The sequence below is a fragment of the Gadus macrocephalus genome, chromosome 20 (genome assembly GCF_031168955.1).
Source record: "Gadus macrocephalus chromosome 20, ASM3116895v1".
NCBI classification, from domain to species: Eukaryota; Metazoa; Chordata; class Actinopteri; order Gadiformes; family Gadidae; genus Gadus; species Gadus macrocephalus.
The window spans coordinates 2,567,127-2,592,891 of record NC_082401.1 but is presented as its reverse complement, the minus strand read 5'-3'; the positions used below and the strand labels follow the sequence as shown (position 1 = coordinate 2,592,891).

At 46.0% G+C, this 25,765-nt stretch overlaps 1 protein-coding gene across 8 annotated transcripts in view; it reads right to left on the bottom strand.

The window, feature by feature from the left end:
- cerkl (ceramide kinase-like) overlaps positions 1-25,765 on the bottom strand; it is a 29,614-nt gene that overhangs the window by 604 nt on the left and 3,245 nt on the right. For 4 of the 8 annotated variants that reach the window (XM_060040512.1, XM_060040514.1, XM_060040513.1 and 1 more), the window contains 11 exons: positions 25,752-25,765; positions 21,967-22,095; positions 19,182-19,245; positions 12,953-13,095; positions 10,427-10,501; positions 8,122-8,299; positions 7,398-7,457; positions 2,424-2,452; positions 2,147-2,249; positions 1,422-1,518; positions 263-444 (listed from right to left, as the gene is read on the bottom strand). The exon at positions 25,752-25,765 is cut by the window's right edge and continues 220 nt beyond it. In XM_060040512.1, the coding sequence (XP_059896495.1) occupies positions 263-444; positions 1,422-1,518; positions 2,147-2,249; positions 2,424-2,452; positions 7,398-7,457; positions 8,122-8,299; positions 10,427-10,501; positions 12,953-13,095; positions 19,182-19,245; positions 21,967-22,095; positions 25,752-25,765 (1,074 nt within the window). The remainder of the gene's footprint in view (positions 1-262; positions 445-1,421; positions 1,519-2,146; positions 2,250-2,423; positions 2,453-7,397; positions 7,458-8,121; positions 8,300-10,426; positions 10,502-12,952; positions 13,096-19,181; positions 19,246-21,966; positions 22,096-25,751) is intronic. The other 4 variants (XM_060040516.1, XM_060040519.1, XM_060040515.1 and 1 more) reach the window with 3 other exon arrangements.

Genomic DNA, 25,765 nt, shown 5'->3' with positions numbered 1-25,765 from the left:
TGGGGTTATGTGGGTTAGGATTAGGTGGAGGTAGGGTTAGGTGGAGGTAGGGTTAGGTTAGGTGGGGGTATGGTTAGGTGGAGGTAGGGTTAGGTGGGGGTGGGGTTAGGTGGAGGTAGGGTAAGGTGGAGATAGGGTTAGGTGGGGTTCGGTGGAGGTAAGGTAAGGTGGGGTTAGGGTGGGGTGGGGTTCGGTGGGTTAGGGTTAGGTGGAGGTGGGATAAGGTGGGGGTAGGGTAAGGTGGGGTTAATGGAACACCTACCTGACCACTACTTCATGGGCCATCTCCACAAGCTCTCCGTCTATATTCCAGGGGAATGAGCCTTCTGAATCGTCCCCTGATGTTGCCTCCTCCTTCTCCCCTTTTCCAGGAGAGCCAACCAATCCATAGGGGCGGAGCTTCACAGCTGTGACTGAACGTGTCTCAACGAAAGACAGAGAGCTCTGTAAACAAAGGCCAAAAGGACTCAGTTTAACATTTGAAGGAAACTGATGCCAAAGTCTAAAACAGATTGTTGCTTGTTATTGAATTGAACATTTCCCATGATGTAGTTAAACAAAGTTGTTAAAACAAAGAAGCTTCAATCTAATTCTGTCCATACCGCTCTCTCCCTCCTACCTCTCTCTCTCCTACCTCTCTCTCTACCTCTCTCCCTCCTACCTCTCTCTCTCCTACCTCTCTCTCTACCTCTCTCCCTCCTACCTCTCTCTCGCTCTCTCTCTCTCTCAACCTCTCTCCCTCCTTCCTACCTCTCTCTCTCTCCCCCCCTCCTACCTCTCTCTCTCTCTCTCCCTCCTACCTCTCTCTCTCCCTCCTTCCCCTCTCTCTCTAATAGCTCTCTCCCTCTCTCTCTAATAGCTCTCTCTCTCTCTCTCTCTCTCTCTCTCTCTCTCTCTCTCCCTCCTACCTCTCTCTCTCCCTCCTTCCCCTCTCTCCCTCTCTCTCTCTCTAATAGCTCTCTCTCTCTCTCTCTCTCTCTCTCTCTCTCTCTCTCTCTCTCTCTCTCCTACCTCTCTCTCTCCCTCCTTCCCCTCTCTCTCCCTCTCTCTCGCTCTAATAGCTCTCTCTCTCTCTCTCTCTCTCTCCCTCTCTCTCTCTCTCTCTCTCTCTCTCTCTCTCTCTCCCTCCTACCTCTCTCTCTCCTGGCTCTATATCTCTCTTCCTTTTACCTCTCTCTCCTAGTTCTCTCTCTCTCTCTCTCTCAATCCTACCTCTCTCCTAGCTCTCCCTCTACCTCTATATCTACCTCTCTCCCTCCTACCTCTCTTTTCTCTCTTTCCTGGCTCTCTCAACCTCTCTCCCCCCTCCTACCTCTCTCTCTCCCTCCTACCTCTTTCCCTCTCCCTCCTACCTCTCTCTCTCTCTCTCTCCCTCCTACCTCTCTTGGCCTCTCTCAACAGACAGACAGACAGACAGGTACCTGTTCATCTGGGCAGCTGTATCTCTTCAGATGTCTGATGAACTCTGACCTCGAAGCATTTCCCACTGTGATGAGCTCGGCGCTGCCATTGGTCAATCTGACTCAAACAAAATAAATAGTCAAAAGAGCTTAGTCACACACACACACACACACACACACACACACACACACACACACACACACACACACACACACACACACACACACACACACACACACACACACACACACACACACACACACACACACACACGCGCGTAGGCAAGCATTCACACAGACACCAGCAACTACCTCTGGGGGTTACCTGGTGTTGGGGGCCCTCTGGGGGGGAACCTTGTGTTAGGGGCCCTCTGGGGGTTATCTGGTGTTGGGGGCCCTCTGGGGGGTACCTGGTGTTAGGGGCCCTCTGGGGGTTACCTTGTGTTAGGGGCCCTCTGGGGGTTATCTGGTGTTGGGGGCCCTCTGGGGGGTACCTGGTGTTAGGGGCCCTCTGGGGGTTACCTGGTGTTAGGGGCCCTCTGGGGGTTACCTGGTGTTAGGGGCCCTCTGGGGGGAACCTTGTGTTAGGGGCCCTCTGGGGGTTACCTGGTGTTAGGGGCCCTCTGGGGGGAACCTGGTGTTAGGGGCCCTCTGGGGGGAACCTGGTGTTAGGGGCCATCTGGGGGTTATCTGGTGTTGGGGGCCCTCTGGGGGTTACCTGGTGTTAGGGGTACTCAGAGTGTTACCTGGTGTTTGGGGCCAGCCCTCGAGGGGCGTGGGGAGTCAGACTGGGGATGGACATGATGCTGATGCTCAGGTAGACTCCTGGCTTCGTCTCCCAGGACAATCCTAGCAACCGGCATCACACAGAACAGGTATCACAAGACAGGTTAGAGTGTTTGTGTGTGTGTGTTTGCCTGTGTGTGTGTGTTTGTGTGATTGTGTGTGTATGTGTGTGCATATGTGTGTGTGTTTGTGAGTAAATGTGTGTGTGTGTGTGTTGGGGGGGGGGGGGGGGCTCACCTGTCGCTGCGTCTTGCTCCTTGCTCCTCCTCTCAACACAATATACATGTATATTAATCAAACCGTAATCATTGTAATATTATAGAATGGCATTTGTGTGTGTGTGTGTGTGTGTGTGTGTGTGTGTGTGTGTGTGTGTGTGTGTGTGTGTGTGTGTGTGTGTGTGTGTGTGTGTGTGCAGGCTCGGACTGGTAATCTGTGATACCGGGCATTTGCCGGAAGGGCCGGTCCACATTTCGGCGTGTGAGGGCCGGCCCTCCTTCAATCATACCGGCTCCAATACTGATTATACGACCGCCTTACTTACCTGACAATACAGATAACTCAAAGAGCCCAAGAAAGAACCTAACGTCAAATTGTTGCAATGGTGCATCCAGTATATATAGTGCTTCCTTGTCATGCACATCTATGTGACGGTTGGTATATGGTATAATTTTCTATTTCTTCAAACTGTAAAATCCTGTTTCTTCAAACTGTACAATCATTGCAACAAACTAAATTAAAAAAAAACTAAAATGCTTTCTTTAAACTAAACTACGATTTTCTTCTTATATTTGGCGAATTTATGTTAGAATATTTTGCAAAAATATGTTGCGGTGCACGATGGGATTATACATCTAACAGCGAACGTTAACGGTCCATGGATGCTGCGGATGTTGCTTCGCTTATATTTTAATTTCAGTGGATGGGCTAAAAATCATGGAAAGAGTTGGCAAAAAGAAGAAAGGGGGAGCGGAGAAGATTCGGGACAAAAGGCAGAAATCTCTACAAGCTGAGGCGTCTGGATGTTTTAAAATAGATCGCTTGTTTGCTGTGGCCAGTGCTTCAACCGTTGCTGGACAGTCCGGGTATGTTAAACCGTGTGGATTAATGTGGAATAATTGCAATTTGCAAGAAGCCCCGCGATCAAGACAGCGTCAAGGTAGGCCGTTTGGTTTTTAATTGTGCCCACCGCGACATGTTGACTTCGGCTCACAGGTCTTTCTTAAGTAGGTTCGCTGAAGTTGGTTCGGCTCATTTGCGCCAAAGGGGGGGGGGGGGGTCGGTCGGTCGGTCCATAAGGGGCCGGTGTAGATGGAAAAATGCCAGGGCCGAAAATCGTTCCCAGTCCGACCCTGTGTGTGTGTGTGTGTGTGTGTGTGTGTGTGTGTGCGTGTGTGTGTGTGTGTGTGTGTGTGTGTGTGTGTGCGTGTGCGTGAGAGAGTGTGTGTGTGTGTGTGTGTGTGTGTGTGTGTGTGTGTGTGTGTGTGTGTGTGTGTGTGTGTGTGTGTGTGTGTGTGTGTGCATGCTTGCGTGCATGCATGCATGTGTGTGTAACAGGCTCAGATCAATGTGTTTCTGAGGAAGCTCAGACCGGTCATGGCCTGGTCTGAGCTCACAGGGGACCATTCCCTTCCTTCCCTTTACTCACCAATCCGTAACACCCCAGATGGAGAGATGGTTGAAGAGGAGCTCACAAAGGTATCCATCTGAGAGCTAGGCTGTTCCTTTGATTTTAGCGCAGAAGTACTTAATGGGCCATACATACACACGCACCCAGCGCAATTGACTTTCTACACCAACGCATGTATCGTTGCTAGTTTGCAACCGGCGCAAAGTTGACTTTGCCTCGCAGCAAACTCAAGCCACTAAACTTCCTGAGAGGCGTGTCGTTGAAAAATTATACATGGTGCTATCCTACAGATCTATAAAGCAGTTGCGCAACTGAAAAAAATACCTGGTCTAAGTGCACTAGCAGATAGTGCAGTTGGTTTCGCCTAATTGAAATATTATGATGATAATGTGGATTGTGGAAAAAAAAAATTTCCATAGGGGCTGCATGAATGAACACCGTAGTAGGCTAAACCATGCGTTAAAATAATAATAATAACTAGAACTGCAAGCAGTTATCCAGGGGTCCAAGAAATGTGAATTTCGCCAGCACAACGCGAAGCATGTGTTCAAAACGCTACCGTGAACCTGTGGATATAAAGGTTTTGACTGAGGGAGGTTCGGTGTGGGAGATATATCCCTCAACGCGTTTTCAGAACATTCCTTTGGCCAATTAGGAGATACACAATGTCGTCGTTTTTGGCGCCGCCTTGTGGCGTAATTTTCCGAAGAGAATTTTCCTTGTGGCGAAATAATCCGAATTTTTAATCGAACGCCATTAAGGGTAGCACCAACATGTGTGTAAAATTTGAACTCCATCCGATGTCTAATTTTGGATTTTTGGGGATTTTTTATTTTCCACGTGTAACTTAGCCAATAAACCAAAATTGAAAACGCTACAGTTTCGGCGTCAACGGTCGGATCCTAAAAGTTTTTGTATTTCTTTTTTAGTGTGCGTCCGAAGATGTCGTGTGCAAGGTTTGGTCTTGATTGGTCAATAAATGTGGGAGGAGTAGCGAAAATGCAGTTTAGCGTTTTTCGCGATCTAGCGAAAAAAAATTATGGACGCAAATGGGCGTGGCCCAAGCCAAAAGATGCAGCAGACTCCGGTGAATCTGTGTGTTTTGGACTGTGGGAGGTTCGGTGTGGGAGTTATAGCCCCAAACGCGTATTCCTTGGTATAGCGCCACCTAGTGACCGGCGTGTCTGGATTTTGTCGTCTGCGTAGTCCGAACAGATCTGGATCTAGTCATGCAATTGGCGTGTGTGCACCATTTACGATATGGGCTGTGGTACCACTTTGAAGGAGGTAAGAAACTTGTCCATTAGACCGGCCCTGAGCATGATTTAAACAACTTCTAGGCTCTACCCTCCGTAAAAATCCACAAGACATAGTATTTTGTATAACCAAACGTCCCACCAATATTTATACCACTTGCTTATTCTCTTCATGTCATTCATGGTTTTATATTTCTAGATTTTTTTTACTTTACATTTAATTCTTCATTATTCAGGCATTACAGAACTTTCATGGTCATAAATAAAAAATACGAACTGCAGTTTAATTTCTTTGTTTGTTCTTAAATTGACGTAGAATGGAGCAAAGACTCCTGGGATTGGGAAATGCGTTTATCCAATAAACAGATGGAGGTCAAGTCTATTTTCGGAAATGTAGGGGGATATATAAGTGGCCCCACGTCGAATGGCATGACCCAAGATACGTCAGACAGAGAAAGCGCGCAAATTCGACGGTACCACCTTGTCATTTGATTACCCAGGTGCCATGGCAACACCATTGCTACCTCTCATTGGCTGAATCTTTGGGAACGTTGTAGACTCAATCAATATAAGGTCGCGGGGAGACGAAGCTCTGTTCGTTTGTATATTTTATTTACGTGACCATATTTTTGTTTTATGTTAAAAAAAAGAATCAAAGAACCAGTTCTCTTGTTTTGGGGAACCAGTTCTTGTCGTTCACCTTCGGGATTTGTTCGTTGTGAACGAATCGGTCGTGACCGACTCATCCCTAGTGTGTAGACACAGCTGGCCTGTGGCCAAGTTTTTGAAGTCTGGGGTCAAAAGGTCAAAAGGAGCCGGCACCACGCCGCTTATGAGATAACAAATGTTAATGTGCATTTCTCTCATAACTTTTTGTCATTATTAAAGAGGCCTGATTATCAGATATGCTCTCTCTCTCTCTCTCTCTCTCTCTCTCTCTCTCTCTCTCTCTCTCTCTCTCTCTCTCTCTCTCTCTCTCTCTCTCTCTCTCTCTCTCTCTCTCTCTCTCTCTCTCTCTCTCTCTCTCTCCCTTTCTTTTTGTGGAGCACTTTAATTGTCTGAGAAATGTGCGTTCTGTGGAGCACGTTCGTTTCAGTTTTGGAGGAGGTCTGCTTAAAATATCGGAAATATTGATACATATATAACTAGAGGGTGCACTGTACTATCTGCGCACACCCCTTCTGAAGCCTCTCTCTCTCTCCCTCCCTCTCTCTCTGTCTCTCTCTCCCTCTCTCTCTCGTTTCGTTTTGTGGAGCAAATTAATTGTCTGAGAAATGTGCGTTCTGTGGAGCACGTTCGTTTCAGTTTTTGAGGAGGTCTGCTTAAAAAATAGGAAATATTGACATATATATAACTAGAGGGTGCACTGTACTGTCTGCGCACACTCTCTCTCTCGTCTGAAAAACGCTCCCATTCAGAATGCATTTGAATACATTTCGTTCTGTGTAGCACGAAAAAAGTCGGACAATCGTGCTCTGGGACACGATTCAATAGATTAACGTTCTTGCGCATGAGCACGAAATCGCGTGATACTGGCTTGAATTTACATGACGCCTCAGTATTTCTGAAGTTGTAGAAGAAAACGCTATTCCACATGTGAATTAGACCATATTACTTGCGCCATAAACTGAGCAATTTGAAGTTTGAAATTCATGTGGTCATGCATCTGTCTGATCGGAGACTGCAAACGCGCTGTCAAGATATCAACTCGTCAGTTTCAAATGCGCTCATGGCTCATAAAGGGGATGGGAGATGGCACTCTCATTGGTTTATTGCACGTTACGCCCAAACCACACCTACGGACAATTAGGCTACTTCAGGCAACCCTTTTTAGATTTGTGTCGGGCGCAAGAGTCATTTATCACTTGCGTTTCAGACTGTTAAAATAGGGCCAACTGTCTTATTCAAACCAAGCCTTCACAGAGGGGAGGTTATGGGGACAGCTACTGGTTTATATTGTTGGAAGCCTGGGCCATGTTGATAAGCTAGCAGTGAGAGGCCTTCAGAGGCCAGCTCTTCCAAGAGGAAGGCTGCAGGGAGTGTTCTACAGGTCAGTATCTGCTGAGCCTCGTTCCTGTTTTGCTTTTCCTCGTTGCTCTGCATGACTCATAATCATGTCCTGTATAATGTTTTCTGTTCATGTGGATATCAATCTAATGAAATATGTTTAAATGGTGTCTTTGTTTGTGTGTATATGTGTGTCTGTGTCTGTGTCTGTGTCTGTGTCTGTGTCTGTGTCTGTGTCTGTGTGTGTGTGTGTGTGTGTGTGTGTGTGTGTGTGTGTGTGTGTGTGTGTGTGTGTGTGTGTGTGTGTGTGTGTCGTACCGTTTTCCTGACTTGTGCTTTTGATTTACAGGAAGAAAAGACAGGTGACATTCCTCTGGTCTGAGGGATAGAAAGAGACAAGTAGAGAGACAAACAGGAAGTGAGAAAGAGAGACAGACAGGTAGAGAGACAGCGAGACAGACAGGTAGAGAGAGAGACAGACAGGTAGAGAGACAGAGGGACAGACAGGTAGAGAGAGAGACAAATAGAGATATAGAGACTGACAGGTAGAGAGAGACGGATAGGTAGAGACAGAGAGACAGAGAGGTAGAGAGACAGAGGGACAAACAGGTAGAGAGAGAGACAGATAGGTAGAGAGACAGAGAGAAAGACAGGTAGAAAGAGAGCCAGACAGGTACGGGGACAGAGAGGCAGAGAGAGAGCCAGACAGGTAGAGAGACAGAGAGACAGAAAGGTAGTGAGAGAGACAGACAGGTAGAGAGACAGACAGGTAGAGAGAGTGACAGACAGGTAGAGAGAGAGACAGACAAGTAGAGAGAGATAGACAGATAGGTAGAGAGAGACAGGGAGAGAGACAGAGTGACAGACAGGTAGAGAGAGACAGACAATTAAAGAGAGAGACAGACAGGTAGAGAGAGAGACAGGGAAAGATATGTAGAGCTTCAAGGTTATTGTTTCATATATATATCTAATAAAACCTTTTAGTTGACTGACTGAGAGAAAAAGAGAGTTGCATGGTTGTGTTAGTGTGAGGAGTGAGGACCTTAGTGAGGCAACTGTCTTGGCCAGGGCGTAGTCTCGTCTCTGTGACGGAGGCATCCACCTGTTCCTCTCCGCCAGCGCTAAGCTTCGCCCACCAAACCCAAACATGGCGGAGAAGCCAAACGTCAACAAGCGGCCCAGAGAGGAGAAACTACACATGTCTACCTGTTGGAGGTGACCTGACGAACACACACACACACACACACACACACACACACACACACACACACACACGCACACGCACACACATTAATACACACACACAAACATACACATATTAATACACAAATATTAATACACACAAACACACACACACAGACACACTCACACATTAATACACACATACACTAATTAATATGGACACTCACACACACACACACACACACACACACACACACACACACACACACACACACACACACATTAATACACACACAAACAGACATACACATATTAATACACACATTAATACACACAGTCACACACACACAAACACACACATTAATACACAAATACACACTGACACACACATTAATGCACGCACACACACACACACACACATTAATACACACATACATTAATACATTAATACACGGAGACTGCGTTTGCTGTCTCCGATGAGACAGATACATGACCACATGAATTTCAAACTTCAAATGGCTCAGTTTATGGCCAAATAATATGGCCTAATTCACACATGGAATAGCGTTTTCTTCTGGAATAGGGTTACCTTTCGAATACTGAGTCGTCATGTAAATTGCGGCAAAGAAAACTTAACACACATATGATATGCGGTCCTGTGGCCGCAACTGTGGGTCTATTTACTGATATGCGGCAATACATTAACACACATCTTTTCTTACCAGTATTGTATACATTATCATTATCGACTTGTGTTCCTAATCTGCATGTGTCCCCCCGTTAATGTACATTGTCATGGACTGTATTATGCATTACGTGTTTAGTTTGTGTGTGTTTACACAGATGGATGCACACACGCGCGCCTGCATTCATTCATACTTTTTAACACTCACTCGCGGTAAAACAATGTTTCCTCACAATCAAATAGCAATCAATCAATCCTAAAGTTATGGGCTTGTACATGATGTCGGTGTCAAGAAAATAGGTGTTTGCTGTACGTTGTTTGCAGATGCATTGATTTAAATACAACTTATTACCGCTGTATCAGCTGTTCTTTTGCAAATAATTTAACCAATGTTATCATTTACCCTAAAAGGAGATTTTGATTTGAAAGGCTGGGATATAGCCATCTTTGCTCGAGTTTATTATTGTTATTATTATTATTATTATTATTATTATTATTATTATTATTATTATTATTATTTTAAGGCATGGCATAGCCTACTAGAGTTCATTCATGCAGCCCCTATTGAATTATTTTCTTTCCACAATCCACATCATCATCATAATATTTCGATTAGGCAAATCTTTTGCATGTATAGCCTACTGGTGTGTAAGCTTATGTTGCAGTTCCGACCTGCCATGGTACGTCAAAATAGCAACACCAACTGCGCTATCCGCTAGTGCACTTAGACCAGGTATTTGTCGGTCAGTTGCGCAACTGCTTTATCAGTCTGTAAGGTAGCACCATGCATCATTTGCGCCGGAACACGTCTCTGCTTTTCACCGACATGACTCTCAGGGCGCAAGTTTAGTGGCGCGAGTTTGCTGCGGGGGGAAATCTGCTTTGTGCCGGGTGCAAACTAGCAATGGTACATGCGTCGGTGTAGAAAGTCAACTGCGCTGGATGCAAAATAGGGCCCATTGTGTGACATTTTCACAATCTGATGGATCTTGGTGGATCGCTGGGGCAAGATACATTCTTTTTTAACTATACTTTCCAGTGATATTGGCCCAAGCAGCCTCGGGTCCTGAAGTGCGATGATATCCGAAGGAGGAGTCGCCAACAGACGCTATTTTGCTTGTGCATGTTCAGCTTAAAGAGCTTGATGGGTAAAGGTGAACTGATCAGCGAAACTAGAGGAAGACACATCCCTTTCCTGCCCCAGGATGTGGATATAACACTTTACATGCATATTGGGAAGCTGGATGTGTCTACACCTTTGTTAGTGGCAGAAGGCTTCCCAGGTCTGATCAATACTGTGTCTGGACTTTCTTTATGCGTTTTGACAACATTGGATAAATATCTGAATGCCCCAAACGCATGTTAATGGCAGGTGAAAGGTGGTGTCCTTCTGTCTGCCTGTCTGTCTTTATATCTGTCTGTCTTTATGTCTGTCTGTCTTTCTGTTTGTCAGTCTTTATGTCTTTCTGTCTGTTCATACCCAGGATGATGTGGAGAGCAGCTGTGATAGGATGTCTAACTCCATGGACAGAACATGAAATAATGTCTGTGGAACCTGAAATACACAGAGATAGGTGGATAAGACATACAAACAGATGTACACATATACATAGTACATATATATATATATATATATATATACATATATGTTAGTTGTTGAAGAGGTACATATATATATATATATATTGTGGTGGCCCAGCCGCTGAGCAGTGCCCCACAGGCAAAGGCAGCCATGGGGTGTGGTGCTGGATAGGAGGTACTTCCCTAAAATGCTGTGTCATAGAGACCCCGCCCCACTCGGGTGTCTCAGCTTACCATTCACAGGTGCGCTGAGTGAGCCCTGCAATCAGAGGGCCTTTTTAACTCCACCAGAACAGGCTGAAGACAGACTGGCTGGAGGAGCGTGTGGAGACCAGAGACACGTTAGGCCAGTCTCATGGTAAGAGGCCTGTGGCCAACCCTCTTGATCAATCCAAACCGCATTAATGAAGTTACGTTCAAGTGGACCGAAGAGCTGTTTTGTCGGTGTGTGAATTGTGTCGTGCTGAAACCCGAGAGAAGGCCTGCAGCTGAAGAGGAACCCCAAAGACTCCAAGAGGAAACCCAAGCCGAGCTAGGGCGAAGAGGTCAGTGGCAGGGACCACAGACCCCACTAACCTTGGCCTATCTCTCTCTCTCTCTCTCTCTCTGGCCCCACGCCAGGAAGAGCCAGAAAGGGCACCCTGACGACAGCCGCCAACCCGGTGAAGATTTGAGTTGCATTTTGCCCCCTCCCTTTTCCCCCTGCACCTTTTTTTTTAAATAAATGACATAAGTTGATTTCACCGCAAATCCCGCTTCTGCCTGTCTCTATTCTAATTGGTGATCCCACTGTTGTACCTCAGAGACCAGGCGCCCACATAATATATATATATTTATATATATATATGTAATATTAGTGCTGTCAAGCGATTAAAATATTTAATCGCATTTATGTCATAGTTAACTCACGATTAATTTTTTTCTATGCTAAATATCCCTTGATTTCTTTGTCCCATTCATTTTTCTAATTTTAATGCTCTTATCAACATGTAGAAGTGCACGTTTTTTTATTGATGACAACATTGGCATATACTGATCAAAGCAGGACGATACAAAAAAAAAGCCTATAGTGCAATTAAACAAACATACAAACATACTGCCTTGGACATAGCAGTCAGGCTACTGCCTCGTTGTTTTGAGCCAAAGAAAAAATAAATTAAAAAAAATAATAACTGCGTTAAAGGGACACTGTAATATTTTAAGTCATTTATTACCTCAAATCAATGTATTCATTCATAAATAAGTCCTCATTGGTGTAAAATTATCTCTGCCAAAAATCTCACTTATCCTCCTGAGGGAAGAATAATTAATATGTAGTTACATAGGACGGGTAAGCTTCATGGAGGCTTCCATGTTCTTCCGGTCTATGAACGGCCGAGAGGGACAAAAAGCAATACGTGGTACAGGAAATGGAAACGCGTTTTCTCTCTGAGCCAGCGTGAATGATGACTGAAATAATTCACTATCTTGCTCGAGGAGTAATTACTCATACATCATTAGCTTACACTAATGATTCAATGCAGTTTGAAATTTGTTTGAAATAACGAACCTCAACATCACTCGAATGACTCGATGAGGTAGTATTGGATGTCATGACACAGCTTCTTGGCACATACTGCCCACCGTAGTTTTTGAACAAGCGAGCACTATTAGTTGGAATGCAATATACAATTGTACCACTAGATGGGAGTAATTTTTACAGTGTCCCTTTAATCCCCCAATAAAAAAATTAGCACCGTTAAAATTGGTTTGCGTTAACGCCGTTAATAACGCGTTTAACTGACAGCACTACTATATATATATATATATATATACAGTGCCGCCGCTCCCATAACGCGCACTACGCGCTGCGCGTAGGGCCTCAAGTCCTGAGGGGGGCCCCTGGTTTTAAGTTTGTATTTATGGATAACTATTTAATTTAAAAGATTTTGGACATTCCAATACCTGCGTGCAGGGCCGACGGACTGCGGGGGAAAGTGAGACAGTTGTGGGGGGGCCCAAGGCAGAGGGGGGGCCCATGGCAATAAAAAATAAATAAAAATTATCCACCAGCCCATAGTGGAGTTGCACACGGCCTCCCCCCCCCCTCCCCCCCCCCGTCAACAATTGCTTGCTACCACCCCCCCCCCCCCCCCCCCCCGTCGACAATTGCTTGCTACCACCCCCCCCCGTCAACAATTCAGCGCAGGGGGCTGGTAGGGGGAATTCGGGGGGGGGGCCATAAAGGAGTTATGCTTAGGGCCCCAAAATAGCTAGCAGCGGCACTGTATATATATATATATATATAAAAAAAAGTATATAGACAGTCAACATTCTACATGACAGTTAATATTCAATAGACACAGTCAACATTCTATAGGCAGTCAGTGTCAACATCTACCTTCCTATTAGCAATAGCAGTCTGGCAATGTGTCAATGAACTCACCAGCAGGGATGATTCCCAGGGGAAGAGTAGCCTGGACTGGGTTGAGATCACAGTCTGGGTCCCTCTGGGACTCTAGCTGTGCCCTCAGAACCAGGGCATGGGCCAGCTCTGCTACAGTACCATCACCCCCTACACACACCACACTACATGTCCGCGCACACACACACACACACAGTGTTAAAAAGTGGGTGACTGGTTAGGGTGTGGTAGGTTTTAGGAATATAGAAACAATAAATATAATTCCACAAATCCTAGTCCTACATAGACTGTATCTAGAGTATTCTGGTTTGAAGCCCTACATTCAGTATAAGATAGTACTGCTGTTAAGGTTGTGGGTGCAGGCAGGCAGGTAGGACCCAGATGCAGACGGGTAGGGAAAAACTGCACTTTATTTCTGCCAAAAGGCTAAGGCAAGGAGCAAGGAGCAAGGGAACACAGGTAACCACAGAGAACACGCAGGACCAACAAACCACAATGACAGCACGAGGAACAAAGGAAAGACAAGGGCTTAAGTAACAAACACAAGACACGCAACGAGGAACAGCTGAGACACATTAGGGGAGGGAGCAGTAATCAACACAGGAGGGAAACACACCAAAACACGACACAGACCATGACAGTACCCCCCCCCTTAGGGGTCGACTCCCAGGCGACCCACGACAATCAAAATAAATAAATAAATGGACTGGGGCAGAGCGGAGGGGTGTCAGGCGGCCGGCCAGAAAGTTACCCCAGGGCATGGCAGGGAGTCTCAGGCAGACGGCCTGGGGGGCAAGCAGAGGCAGAGTGAAGGCGGAACCCTTCTGGAGGCCGGCGGCAAGGACGATTAGGGCTCAGTCCCTCAGGAGGCCTGCAGCGACAAGGAAACCCCTCTGAAGGCTGGCAGCGGCGAAGGCGGAACCCTTCAGGAGGCCGGCGAAGGCGAGGTAGAGGGCGGGTCCCCTCAGGAGGAAGGCGAGGTAGAGTGCGGGTCCCCTCTGGAGGAAGGCCAGGTAGAGGGCGTGTCCCCTCTGGAGGAAGGCGAGGTAGAGGGCGGGTCCCCTCCGGAGGAAGGCCAGGTAGAGGGCGGGACGCCTCCGGAGGAAGGCCAGGTAGAGGGCGGCTCCCCTCTGGAGGAAGGCCAGGTAGAGGGCGGATCCCCTCTGGAGGAAGGCCAGGTAGAGGGCGGACCCCCTCTGGAAGGTGGGACCCCTCAGAAAGGCAAGGTAGAGGGCGTGTCCCCTCTGGAGAAGAGGGCGTGCCCCTTCCAAAAGGTTTGGAAGGCGGGACCCCTCTGGAAGGCCTTGAAGAGGGACGCCCCTTGGGAAGGAGTGGAGGGAGGATTCCCACAGGCAGGAGCGGAGGGTGTGCCTCCCCTGGACGGTCTGGAGGGCGGGCCCCCTCCGGCAGGAGCAAAGGGCGGACCTCCTCAGGCAGGTCTGGAGGGTGGGCCTCCTCCGGCAGGAGCAGAGGGCGGACCTCCTCAGACAGGCAAAGAGGCCGGTCCCCCTCTAGAAGGTGAGGAGTGGGCTCAGGAACCAGACAGGGCTCGGGGACCGGAGTCAGTGCGGGAGCTGGGGTGCCAGGAGGAACCGGGTGGTACCCCAAACTCACCACCCCCACTCTGATTGTCCGTAAGGGAGGAGGCTGGTAGCTGGGGACCGGGGGCAGAGGCTGGTAGCTGGGGACCGGGGGCAGAGGCTGGTAGCTGGGGACCGGGGGCAGAGGCTGGTAGCTGGGGACCGGGGGCAGAGGCTGGTAGCTGGGGACCGGGGGCAGAGACTGGTAGCTGGGGACCGGGGGCAGAGGCTGGTAGCTGGGGACCGGGGGCAGAGGCTGAGAGCAGGAGCGTAGAGGCTTAGGCCGGTCACCAAAGTCCGGTGGCAGTGGCATGTAGCTCTCCGGCCAAAAGGTTGTGGGGTTGAGCAGCTCGACTGCCCACTCGGGTAAGACGTCCTCCAACTCGGGCCTTGACGCAACAGCCCTGCACGTACGCCCCAACACAGCCTCCTGCTCCTTCCTGCTGGGAATGTTCTCCCAGCCATCCATAGCTATGATTATCGACACTAACAAATCCTCCAACTCATGGAAAAATAGAGCGTCCGCTGGGTCCAAGTTTGGTGCTGTCATTCTGTTAAGGTTGTGGGTGCAGGCAGGCAGATAGGACCCAGATGACGGGTAGGGAAAAACGGCACTTTATTTCTGCCAAAAGGCTAAGGCAAGGAGCAAGGAGCAAGGGAACACAGGTAACCACAGAGAACACGCAGGACCAACAAACCACAATGACAGCACGAGGAACAAAGGAAAGACCAGGGCTTAAAGTGTAATTCCGGCGCAAATTGAACCCAGGATCTTTGTTTTGGCATTAAAACCCATCAAATAAGCCTTCCAGATACCTTTTTCATTGAAAATCGAGTATTATAGTTTGCCGGGCGCAATGTTTGGCGTCCATGTTGTTGACTTGGGGCATAGTGTTTCGCTTCTAAATCCGCATTTTTGAACCACTAAATAGCACCAAACCTCTGCAGTAGCATGACTAGGGTCCCTACACATAAAACGAAGCACAAACAACTTAGTTTGCAAACCCGGAGTTTATTTAAAAAGACAGTTTAACAAGCATTACAGGTAGGTCCGTGTTTACAGGAAGTCCACACAAGTCGATTGCCGAATGCGCCGGAGTTCAGTTCAAGGAGGAAAGTTTTGGAATTTATAATTGTTATAATTTATATTTATAAATAATATATAGCAAGTTTTGACACGTAAGTTAAAGGAATTGCATATGTAAGTTACAGTTACAAAATAATTGTTCGCTACAATCAAGCATGGCACGTTGTTGACGGAAGACGCACTGCACACTGCTCACTCTATGCGTGATTGACGCATAGAGTGAAGGACAGCTCAAGCACCGGAGAAGACGACCCATCCACAGCTTGAAGTCAAGAGAGAGATGGTTCGTGTTAGTATTTTCCCCGGCTGCGAAAAAAAAAAAAAAAAGTTACACTCCAGAAACTTTCCATAGACGTACAATGACCGATCTCTGGTAGACCAGTGGCTTATTGTTCTGAATATGGACATTGAGACGCCAATCAAGACGCTAATGCAGAAGGATCACCGTGTCTGCAGTGCTCATTTTGATAAGGACAACTTCATCATTCCCAAAAGAGCTGCTGACCCAAAGAACCCAAAAGGAGTTTAATTGAAGAGGAATGCAATCCCTCGAGTGCGGCAAGTTTACCTCAAGTCTATCCGTAGCCACTTGCCGCACTCGAGGGATTGCATTCCTCTTCAATGAAACTCCTTTTGGGTTCTTTGGGTCAGCAGCTCTTTTGGGAAGGATGAAGTCGTCCTTATCAAAATGAGCAATGCAGACACGGTGATCTTTATGCATTAGTTAGCGTCTTGATTGGCGTCTCAATGTCCATATTTAGAACAATAAGCCACTGGTCTACCAGAGATCGGTCATTGTACCGCAATGGCAATCTATGGAAAGTTTCTGGAGTGTAACTTTTCTTTATTTTTTCCGCAGCCGGGGAAAACACCAACACGAACCATCTCTCTCTTGACTTCTTGACATCCACAAGCTGTGGATGGGTCGTCTTCTCCGGTGCTTGAGCTGTCCTTCACTATGCGTCAATCACGTGTGCAGTGCGTCTTCCGTCAACAACGTGCCATGCTTGATTGTAGCGAACAATTATTTTGTAACTGTAACTTCCATATGCAATTCCTTTAATTTACGTGTCAACACTTGCTATATATTATTTATAAATATATATTATACAAATTTTAAATTCCAAAACTTTCCTCCTTGAACTGAACTCCGGCGCATTCGGCAATCGACTTGGTGGATTTCCTGTAAACACGGACCTACCGGTAATGCTTGTTAAACTGTCTTTTTAAATAAACTCCGGGTTTGCAAACTAAGTTGTTTGTGCTTCGTTTTATGTGTAGGGACCCTAGTCATGCTACTGCAGAGGTTTGGTGCTATTTAGTGGTTCAAAAATGCGGATTTGGAAGCGAAACACTATGCCCCAAGTCAACAACATGGACGCCAAACATTGCGCCCGGCAAACTATAATACTCGATTTTCAATGAAAAAGGTATCTGGAAGGCTTATTTGATGGGTTTTGATGCCAAAACAAAGATCCTGGGTTCAATTTGCGCCGGAATTACACTTTCAGTAACAAACACAAGACACGCAACGAGGAACAGCTGAGACACATTAGGGGAGGGAGCAGTAATCAACACAGGAGGGAAACACACCAAAACACGACACAGACCATGACAACTGCTCAATCATCAGCACATAAGGCTGAACACCCAGGACTTCACCAAGACTATCTGAACCACGTCAGACAGCAACTGTAGCTTATTAGCTGATGAAGATTCTACCCAAATCTCTACCTCTTCTTCACACTTCAACAACAGTGCTGACAGAGGAGATGGAAATTATTGAAAACGTTGTGGTCATCGAGGGTGTTTGAATTTTTCTAAGGGGTATTGCATCATTCGCCATAGCCATGTTAACGATAGCTCTCTGTCTGTTCCTCTGAGAATATCGGGCCCCTTCCTCCTGGACTTCCTCGACCTGTGATCCTATGTAGACCAGGCAGTTTAGCATGTGTTTAGTCAAACAAGGCATCCCAGCGGACAAGGCATTGGTTCAAACATGGAAGGCCGTGAATGGGAACCAAGAAGTTCCTATGTGCAAATAGGCTACAGTGTACTGATGTTACTGGAGGCAGTGGAACAATTTTGCTTCTGCTCTTGTCATGGTGTCTTAAATACTGTTGCAACACTATATCTGCTGAGGATTCGCTAAACTCTCTGTCCAGCCTCTAAATGTCAACCTCTGGTTTATAACTACCACGGTCAGCTTATGTTGCTCGAACCTGATATGATCAATTTGGTCCTTGTCTTCTTCATCCACCTCCTCCCCCAGGTCCAGAACTTCCTCTCTCTCCCTGCCCCCTCCATAGGCTCTCTCTCTCATCCCCACCCTCCCTCTTCCTCCAACGTTGCCTTCAATTTCTTAGTTATCATTTCAACACCATCAAGTTACCACCAACAGGTTGCTGGATACATTTAGATGGTTTAACCATTATTGAGCTCAACCATCTACAAGTACGATATACAATTTGTCCACACGTAAATTGTGTTTGGACAAATCTATAAGTGGTTGTAGTACAAATGGACCATAATATAAATTATTACCTTTTTGGCGTACATAACTATAAGGAGAAAATAATTTCATGTTCTTGGTGCAATGAGCACTTATTCTTTTTTCAAAGATGAAAGTTGATCTTCCTCCAAACAGCTCTTGGACGACAGAGTCACAGCAGGACCACAAGGAGATCTGCACTAAGCTTCAACAGAAGGGCATCGACTCGTTCCTTGTTTATCTGGCAACTTTGATAGAGAATCACAATTGCATCAAGATGTCGTTTACCACGACAGACGAGGCAAAAGAAACCCTGACATCTTGGGTGCTTTATGTATGGAAGAAGACCCTGGGCAGAGGGCTCCTGGGAGGAGATGGAACTGCATTGAGAACTTTAACCAGCCAGTGTTTGCAATGTAACGGTTAATGAATGCAACCCTCTGCTTCAAGAGAATGGCTATGTGTTATTACTATTATTTAGATTTAACCGCTTTGAGGATGAGTTGCTGCCCCCCCGGGTCGCGGGGCAGCAGCTCTAGCAGGGGGCCCCAAACCTTCCCCAAAATATAGAGATATACTTTTTTATTTGTATGGCTAGCAACAATAACAGACACTGGTAAAAGGAGAAGGAGCACCCGTGAAACGATAAGGGGTATGGTTACATGCCTGGTGAGTCGAGTTATAGCACTCTACACACACACTCCCCTATCAAAACCATAGAGCCGTTTATGTCAGGCCGTTCAACTAATGTCATTCTGGGTCTCATAGAGAAGTTCAGTGTTAAGCAGTATACTGTGTTTAGTGTTTTACAAAAGCTGTGAGACTGAGAATGTGCTTCTAGTCTTGCAGATCTGGACTGAGGTTCTGCACCTTGACTGAAGTCTCACAAGCTGTTTTCATTTTTTATTTATTCTATTTTAGTGTGTAAGCAATCGTAAAAATACAAAACCAGACTAGCTCATCTGCTGTAAGATTATCTCTTATTGCTCTCTGCCTCCAATACACCTGCACCCTCCCACTCACCCTACGGACAGACAGACTTGTAGCAGACAGACAGGCAGACAGACAGATGAATGATGAGGAGTAGCCTACCCGTCGTATTGTGTGAGACTGCATTCCTTCACTACCATCAGAATGTGTCCTTTCCTTTCAGTAACTACAGAGAGAGAGACAGGTTAGTAGTCAGTTTCACACCTCAACACTCGGCTGCTAGGGAGCTGGGCTGAGGAAGCTAGAGCTAAGGTGCTAGGGTTAGTAGGCTAATGTGAGAGGCTAGAGTTAGGTAGCCAGAGTTAGGGAGCTATAGGGCGAGGGAACTAGGATCAAGTAGCTACGGTTAGGAAACTAGGGTTAGGGTGCTAATCTTAGGAGCCTAAGCTTAGCACCCTAAGCTTAGAGCCTAAGCTTAGCACTAGCTTCCTAAACCTTCCTAGGTTTAGGAAGCTAGTGTTAAGAAACTAGGGTTAGGAAGCTAGTGTTAGGAAACTAGGGTTAGTAAACCAGCTAAACCAGCTACAATGAATTGATTAAGATTTGATTCCATACTGGGTATTAGGCTTATACTGGTCTCAAACACAACGTATTAGGGGCCGTATTCACAAAGAATCGTAGGGCTAAAAGTAGGTCATAAGTGGTGGATTTAGGAGTAACTCCTAAAAAGAATTGGCGTGTCAGTCTTAAATGTAGGGCTCATATTTTATTTTGCTATGAGCAATTCATAAAGTATTTAGGCCTAAAAGTAGTACCTAAATGTAGGAGAGCTTAAAAGTCCTTGAAAGGACTCCTTAGACCTATTCACAAAGAATCTGAAAATGGCTGCAGCGAGACGGAATGCTTTGGAGACACTGGAGGACTCTGAATTGATAAAGAGATATAATAATAATAATAACTTGGATTTTTCCCTTCAAGATAGTCAAGGTCACTTAAATATAGGCAAAATCATGAGGTATCAAACTTGTGGTGGAATTAGTGCGGGATACAATAACGTCCACAACAAACAGTAATTTGGCAACACTTCGATATTTAGCAACAGGGAAAATGCAACTTTGCAATGCCGACGCTTTAGGAATATTGCAAACATCAGTCGGCCGTGCCATAAATCAAACTATCAACACACTCTCTAGACCACATTTCATTCAACAGTTTATCCGGTTGCCTTTGGACAATCAGCAACTATACAGGATCAAAGCAAACTTCATGGCATCGCAGGTATGCCCGGTGTGGTCGGTGCTATTGATGGGACGTACATCAAAATCTTTGCGCCGTCAACAGATCAGGACGTTTTGGTCAATCGAAAGAAAGTCCACTCCATCAACACACAGATTGTTTTTGATTAAAATTGTACCATTCTTGATGTTGTTGCAATGTGGCCTGGATCTACCATAATTTGCTTATTTTAATGGAGAGCGGTTTGAGGCAGCTTTTTGAGAGGCACCAAGTACCAGCTGGGTGCCACTTGCTGGGTGACAGTGGCTATCCCTGCAAGACGTGGCTCTTGACACACTATCTCAATCTACAACCGGGAGCACAGTTAAATTATAACATGTACGTAAGTGATTATGCAAGTTACACTTAGGCCTATGCGTAAAAAACATATTGAATCTGTGTTTGGTTTGGAAAAAAACAACTGAAAGGGACTCTGTTAATTGTTTTTTCGGAGCACTGAAATATAAATTCCCAAACATAATCCCCCTCCTCACCAGCACAAACTGGGCCAGCAGTGGCAATTGGTCCTGGGACCAGTTGGGCTCTCGCTTGCGTTTCACATCTTCTTTGTCTCCGCTTTCATTCATCATGATAGGAGGCCTTGAAAGGCGGTATGGGCTGATATTTAAAGTGTTTAAGTACTGGAAATATGCTCATTGGATAATAGTTAAGAGTCTAGATTCAGCCTATTCCATTAGAGTCTAGATTCAGGCCCTGCTCGAGCAACTGTTACTGCTTATTATATCCTAAGTGTGTGTATTTGTGTGTGTGTGTGTGTGTGTGTGTGTGTGTGTGTGTGTGTGTGTGTGTGTGTGTGTGTGTGTGTGTGTGTGTGTGTGTGTGTGTGTGTGTGTGTGTGTGTGCATGTGTGTGTGTGTGTGTGTGTGTGTGTGTGTGTGTGTGTGTGTGTGTGTGTGTGTGTGTGTGTGTGGGGGGGGGGGGGGTGGGGGTGTGTGTGTCCTAGAAACACTAAGTGGGGCAATAAGCATCAAACCATCTGGTCATTACCCCTCCCCCACAAAACACACTGGGAGGAGGAGGAGTGGAGGGAAGAGGAAAGGAGGAGAGCGAAATAGAGGAGGTGATATGGGAGGAAAGAAGGAGGAGATTAAATTAAGGAAGGAGAGAGGTGAGAGTTTAGGAGAGAGGAAAGGAGGTGGGAGGTTAGAAGAGGAGATGAAATGAGGGAAGGAGAGAAGTGAGTGATTAGGAGAGAGGAAAGGAGGTGGGAGGTTAGAAGAAGAGATTAAATATGGGAAGGAGAGAAGTGAGAGGTTAGGAGAGAGGACAGGAGGGGTTCTCTGTAGATTAGGAGAGAGGAGAGGAGAGGAAATGAGGGAAGGAAAGAGGTGGGAGGTTAGGAGAAAGGAGAGGAGGTGGGAGGTTGGGAAGGAGGAGAAAGGAAAAGTGAGGAGAGAGAGCACCTCCCACAGTTAACAGATGGACTCAGCTCTGCACTTCGATCAAGTAACATAGTGATCGCCATTAACTCTGAACTTTACCCCCTTCTGCACACACACACGCACGCACACACCCGCACACGCACACATGCACGCACACACACACACACACACACTCATGATATGGATAAATGTAGAGTCAGGCAGAGAGACAGACAGAGAGAGGACAGACAGGCAGACAGACGTTCAGAGAGGGGAACAGACAGACGTACTGGTGATGTCCGTGTGTATGTCTGCCATCCTGAAGAGGGGAGCGATGTGTTCTCTGTAGATGAGGACTGACTGCTTCTTATGGCTTCCTGGGTTAATGAACACCTTCAGCTGTTTGGGCCTGGGGAGCACTGCAAACACAAACACATGTTATACACACACACACACACAAGCAGTGGCGTGCACACATAGACACTAGGTGGTGCTAACGCACCAGGACTTTTGCCCTTTATCAACGAAAATGCCCTTTTGAAACTTTTTTTATTTTTTTATATTATTAACATTTTACTGAGGCCGGTTTTGAAATGATCTTTTAAAAACCTAAGCGATTAAAAACGACTGAAACAATGCCCAAAAATGAGCCACGTCCCCCTTGCACAGACCAGACTAAATTCTCTTCCTTTGTCACGTGCACTCGCGCTGGCACGCGCAGGGCACCACATGCGCTTCAGTAAACAGAAGCGTCTCCAGCATAGCAGGCACGGTCGCAGACAGGCATCTTCTCCCGTGTTCCCACCAGCCAGGTAACATACAGATCAAGTAAAATCGTATAGTTTGCCCTCTAAGCCCAACGTGTAGCCTAATCATTTTGTTGTGCAGTAAAATGTCTCATACAGCAACAAACAACTAAGCATTTTTAGCCGACTGGTCACCTGACAAAGTTTTACGCTGTATAGCCCAATGACAGATAACGCAAGGACGACCATAGGCTTATTAGGCTACAAATTATTTCGGTAGAGTTTGCAATTGCAAATCTGCAAATGTGTTAGGACGAACGTTTTCTGTTGTATAGGTTTTGTCAGGCAACATAAATTAACACATTTATTTGTGGCAGAAAAAGTAGAAGTTCCTCATGTGAAAAATGCCCATCGGTAGGCCTATTCAATGACAACAGTTAGCAGAGAATGATACAAATAAAAGTAAAATTTCATTCAACATGTGCGTGTAACTTTTTTATAATAAGGTGTTCCGCGTGCGCTAAAAAGTGCCCTTCCCTTCCCCCCTGAGCACCTGCCCCCCAAAATGTCTGTGCACGCCACTGCACACAAGTTATACAAATTTAAAAACACACACACACACAAATTATACAGATATATTTGTATGCACTGTGCACACATTTTGGGCATGTTCGCAGATTATGAAACACAGGTGTGTGAATGTGTTTTGCACCAACTGCGCTGCAATGATTGTAGCAAAAGTGTCAAGTGCATGACTCTCTGAAGTTGTGATGCACAGGATAGGATTTGTGCACCTGTAACACAGACTTGTGAACTCGTAGACCCTATTTTGTGTTTACAATGGTAGAAAAATATGTAGGACTTCAAATGTACTGCTACACATTTGTGACTTTAGAGTACGCACACAAAATCTGCAGTTACAGGTGCTAAAGACTTTTGCTACAATAATACCTTCATACAAATGATACACACATACACACACACACACACACACACACACACACACACACACACACACACACACACACACACACACACACACACACACACACACACACACACATTAAAGGGTTAGTTCAGGATTTGGGTATTAATCTTTTGTGAACCTTCACAGGGTTAGACAGGGCCATATCTATGAGTTGAGGAGGGCCAAAGCTAACTGGACTAGGGCACGTACTGGAGGGATCAGTGAACTGATCCACAAAGAGTGGTCTCCCTTCTCTTGTCTAAACCTGGTTGGATCACAGAAGGAGAAAAAGACAGAATCTTGCATTGCTTTGTGAGACTGTTCTATAGTTCAATAAAAAAGTTCCTACTGTCCGTTTAGCCTATGTTTTTATATTATTAAATTAATTGATATATGGACATTATGCGACTTAATAATACTACATTAGTATGTCCTTGTATACTATCTTAATGACTGGAATGTGAGTGGCACACAGCTGAGAGCAGAACCCTGCCAGACTGAAAGGCTTGGAGGCGTTTCAGGGTGGTGTCAAGAACACAGATCTGTAAAAAGAGCTGGCGTCCTAACGTCAACGACCACCTCCAAAGACATTCTTGCAAGTCTGCAGGTCTGTCCAGTCCATTCTCGGTGTTGAAGAACAGCAATAGAGAGACAGCATGCTCAGGTGTCATATAAAGTCCAGCCTGGTGCTGTGATGGTTGCTTTCCATGGTAACTAATCCTGTTGTTGTTGGGGATGGGTATAACGTTTCATCAGCAATCACTGATTTACCCTTCAGCAGACCAACAGGTAGATAGACAGAAAGGTAGACAAACAGGTAGAAAGAAAACATCCTCAGGCAGACAGACAAATAGGCAGAGAGACAGACAGAGGGACAGACAGACTTGTAGACATGCATAAGTGAGTTCTAGAAGGAGAGGGGACAGCTGTTGGAGGATGACCTGTATAAGAGGACAGGGAGACACTCTGAGACACACCAGAGTGACTCACTGTCCTCTGATACTGTTATTGATGAGGATGATGAGGATGATGAGGACGACTGACTAACGGTCCTTTGATACTGTTATTAATGATGATGATGATGATGATGATGATGAGGAGGAGGAGGATGATGATGATGTGGGTGGGTTAATGTTTCACAGAGCGGGGAGATTCTGGTCACTAAGGATACACAGAAGGACTCAAGGAAAACAAGTTAATATGTAACCCCACAAACAAGTGCAGAGGCACAGACACACACGCGCACACACACACAAAGTTTTCTTTATTTGGTTGGTTTTTTGAGGAGAGGAGCTATAGAGGAGAAGTGAGATCAGGGTTCGAGTTAGGTGGGAGCAAGTGGGAGCTGAGCTCCCATAGAGGGAGGTCTGGCTCCCATGAAAGAAGCAAACTCAATTATCTGTGGGGGTCTCTGCAAATACAGCAGCATTATATTTTAATTGCAATAAAGCTATTTTCCCTTACACGTACAGAGTAATATAAGGGATAATGTATTGAACGCAGGTCATTATCGGGAAATAAGCCCAGACAGGGCGAACCGGCCACCGACGCGAAGGGCAGGTGACTTGCTTCGACCTGAAGGGGCTTATTTTCGGTTAACGGTTAATTGCCAAAACGATAAAATTACTTCACACGGTGTGTATTTTTACAATTTATTTGTTACCATTCGTAGTGTTGATCGGCAGAGAAATAGTTCGCCGAAGACGTTGACGTCGCATAGCAACCGAATACACTGGGGTTGATAAGTTACCGGACTACTTGCGGAGTGATACGAAAGTCATGAGTCAGAGGCAAAAAATTCACTTTCCTTGACAGTGGTCATTATATGCTTAGCAACGGTCAATTATCGAAAAATACTTGACCGCCGGAAGTCGGGAAGGCCCAAGTGAACGGAGCATTCTACAGCATTGAGAAGAGCCGTGTAACAATAGCCTATATTTACTTGCGCATCTATAATTATTTTTTTTGTTTTAAGACCCCCACAGAGATGGAATCATAACTTGAACCCTGGGTGAGATGATGGTGTTGAGGAGAGCATGAGGAGGTACGCTAGCATATAGCTTAGCAAGAAGAGGTGTTAGGTAACATCAATGTGACCAGCAAACTTCTCCAATCAATCTGTAAGCACTTCATTTCAACTACACACTTTACAGAACAATTCAACTCAACACCTAGCACAACAACTACACATTGACCTTTTACACACTTGAGTGACTTCATTGTGTGTGTGTTTGTGTGTGTGTGTGTGTGTGTGTGTGTGTGTGTGTGTGTGTGTGTGTGTGTGTGTGTGTGTGTGTGTGTGTGTGTGTGTGTGTGTGTGTGTGTGTGTGTGTGTGTTTATGTGCGTGCATGCGTGTGTTACCTGTCAGCAGCTGG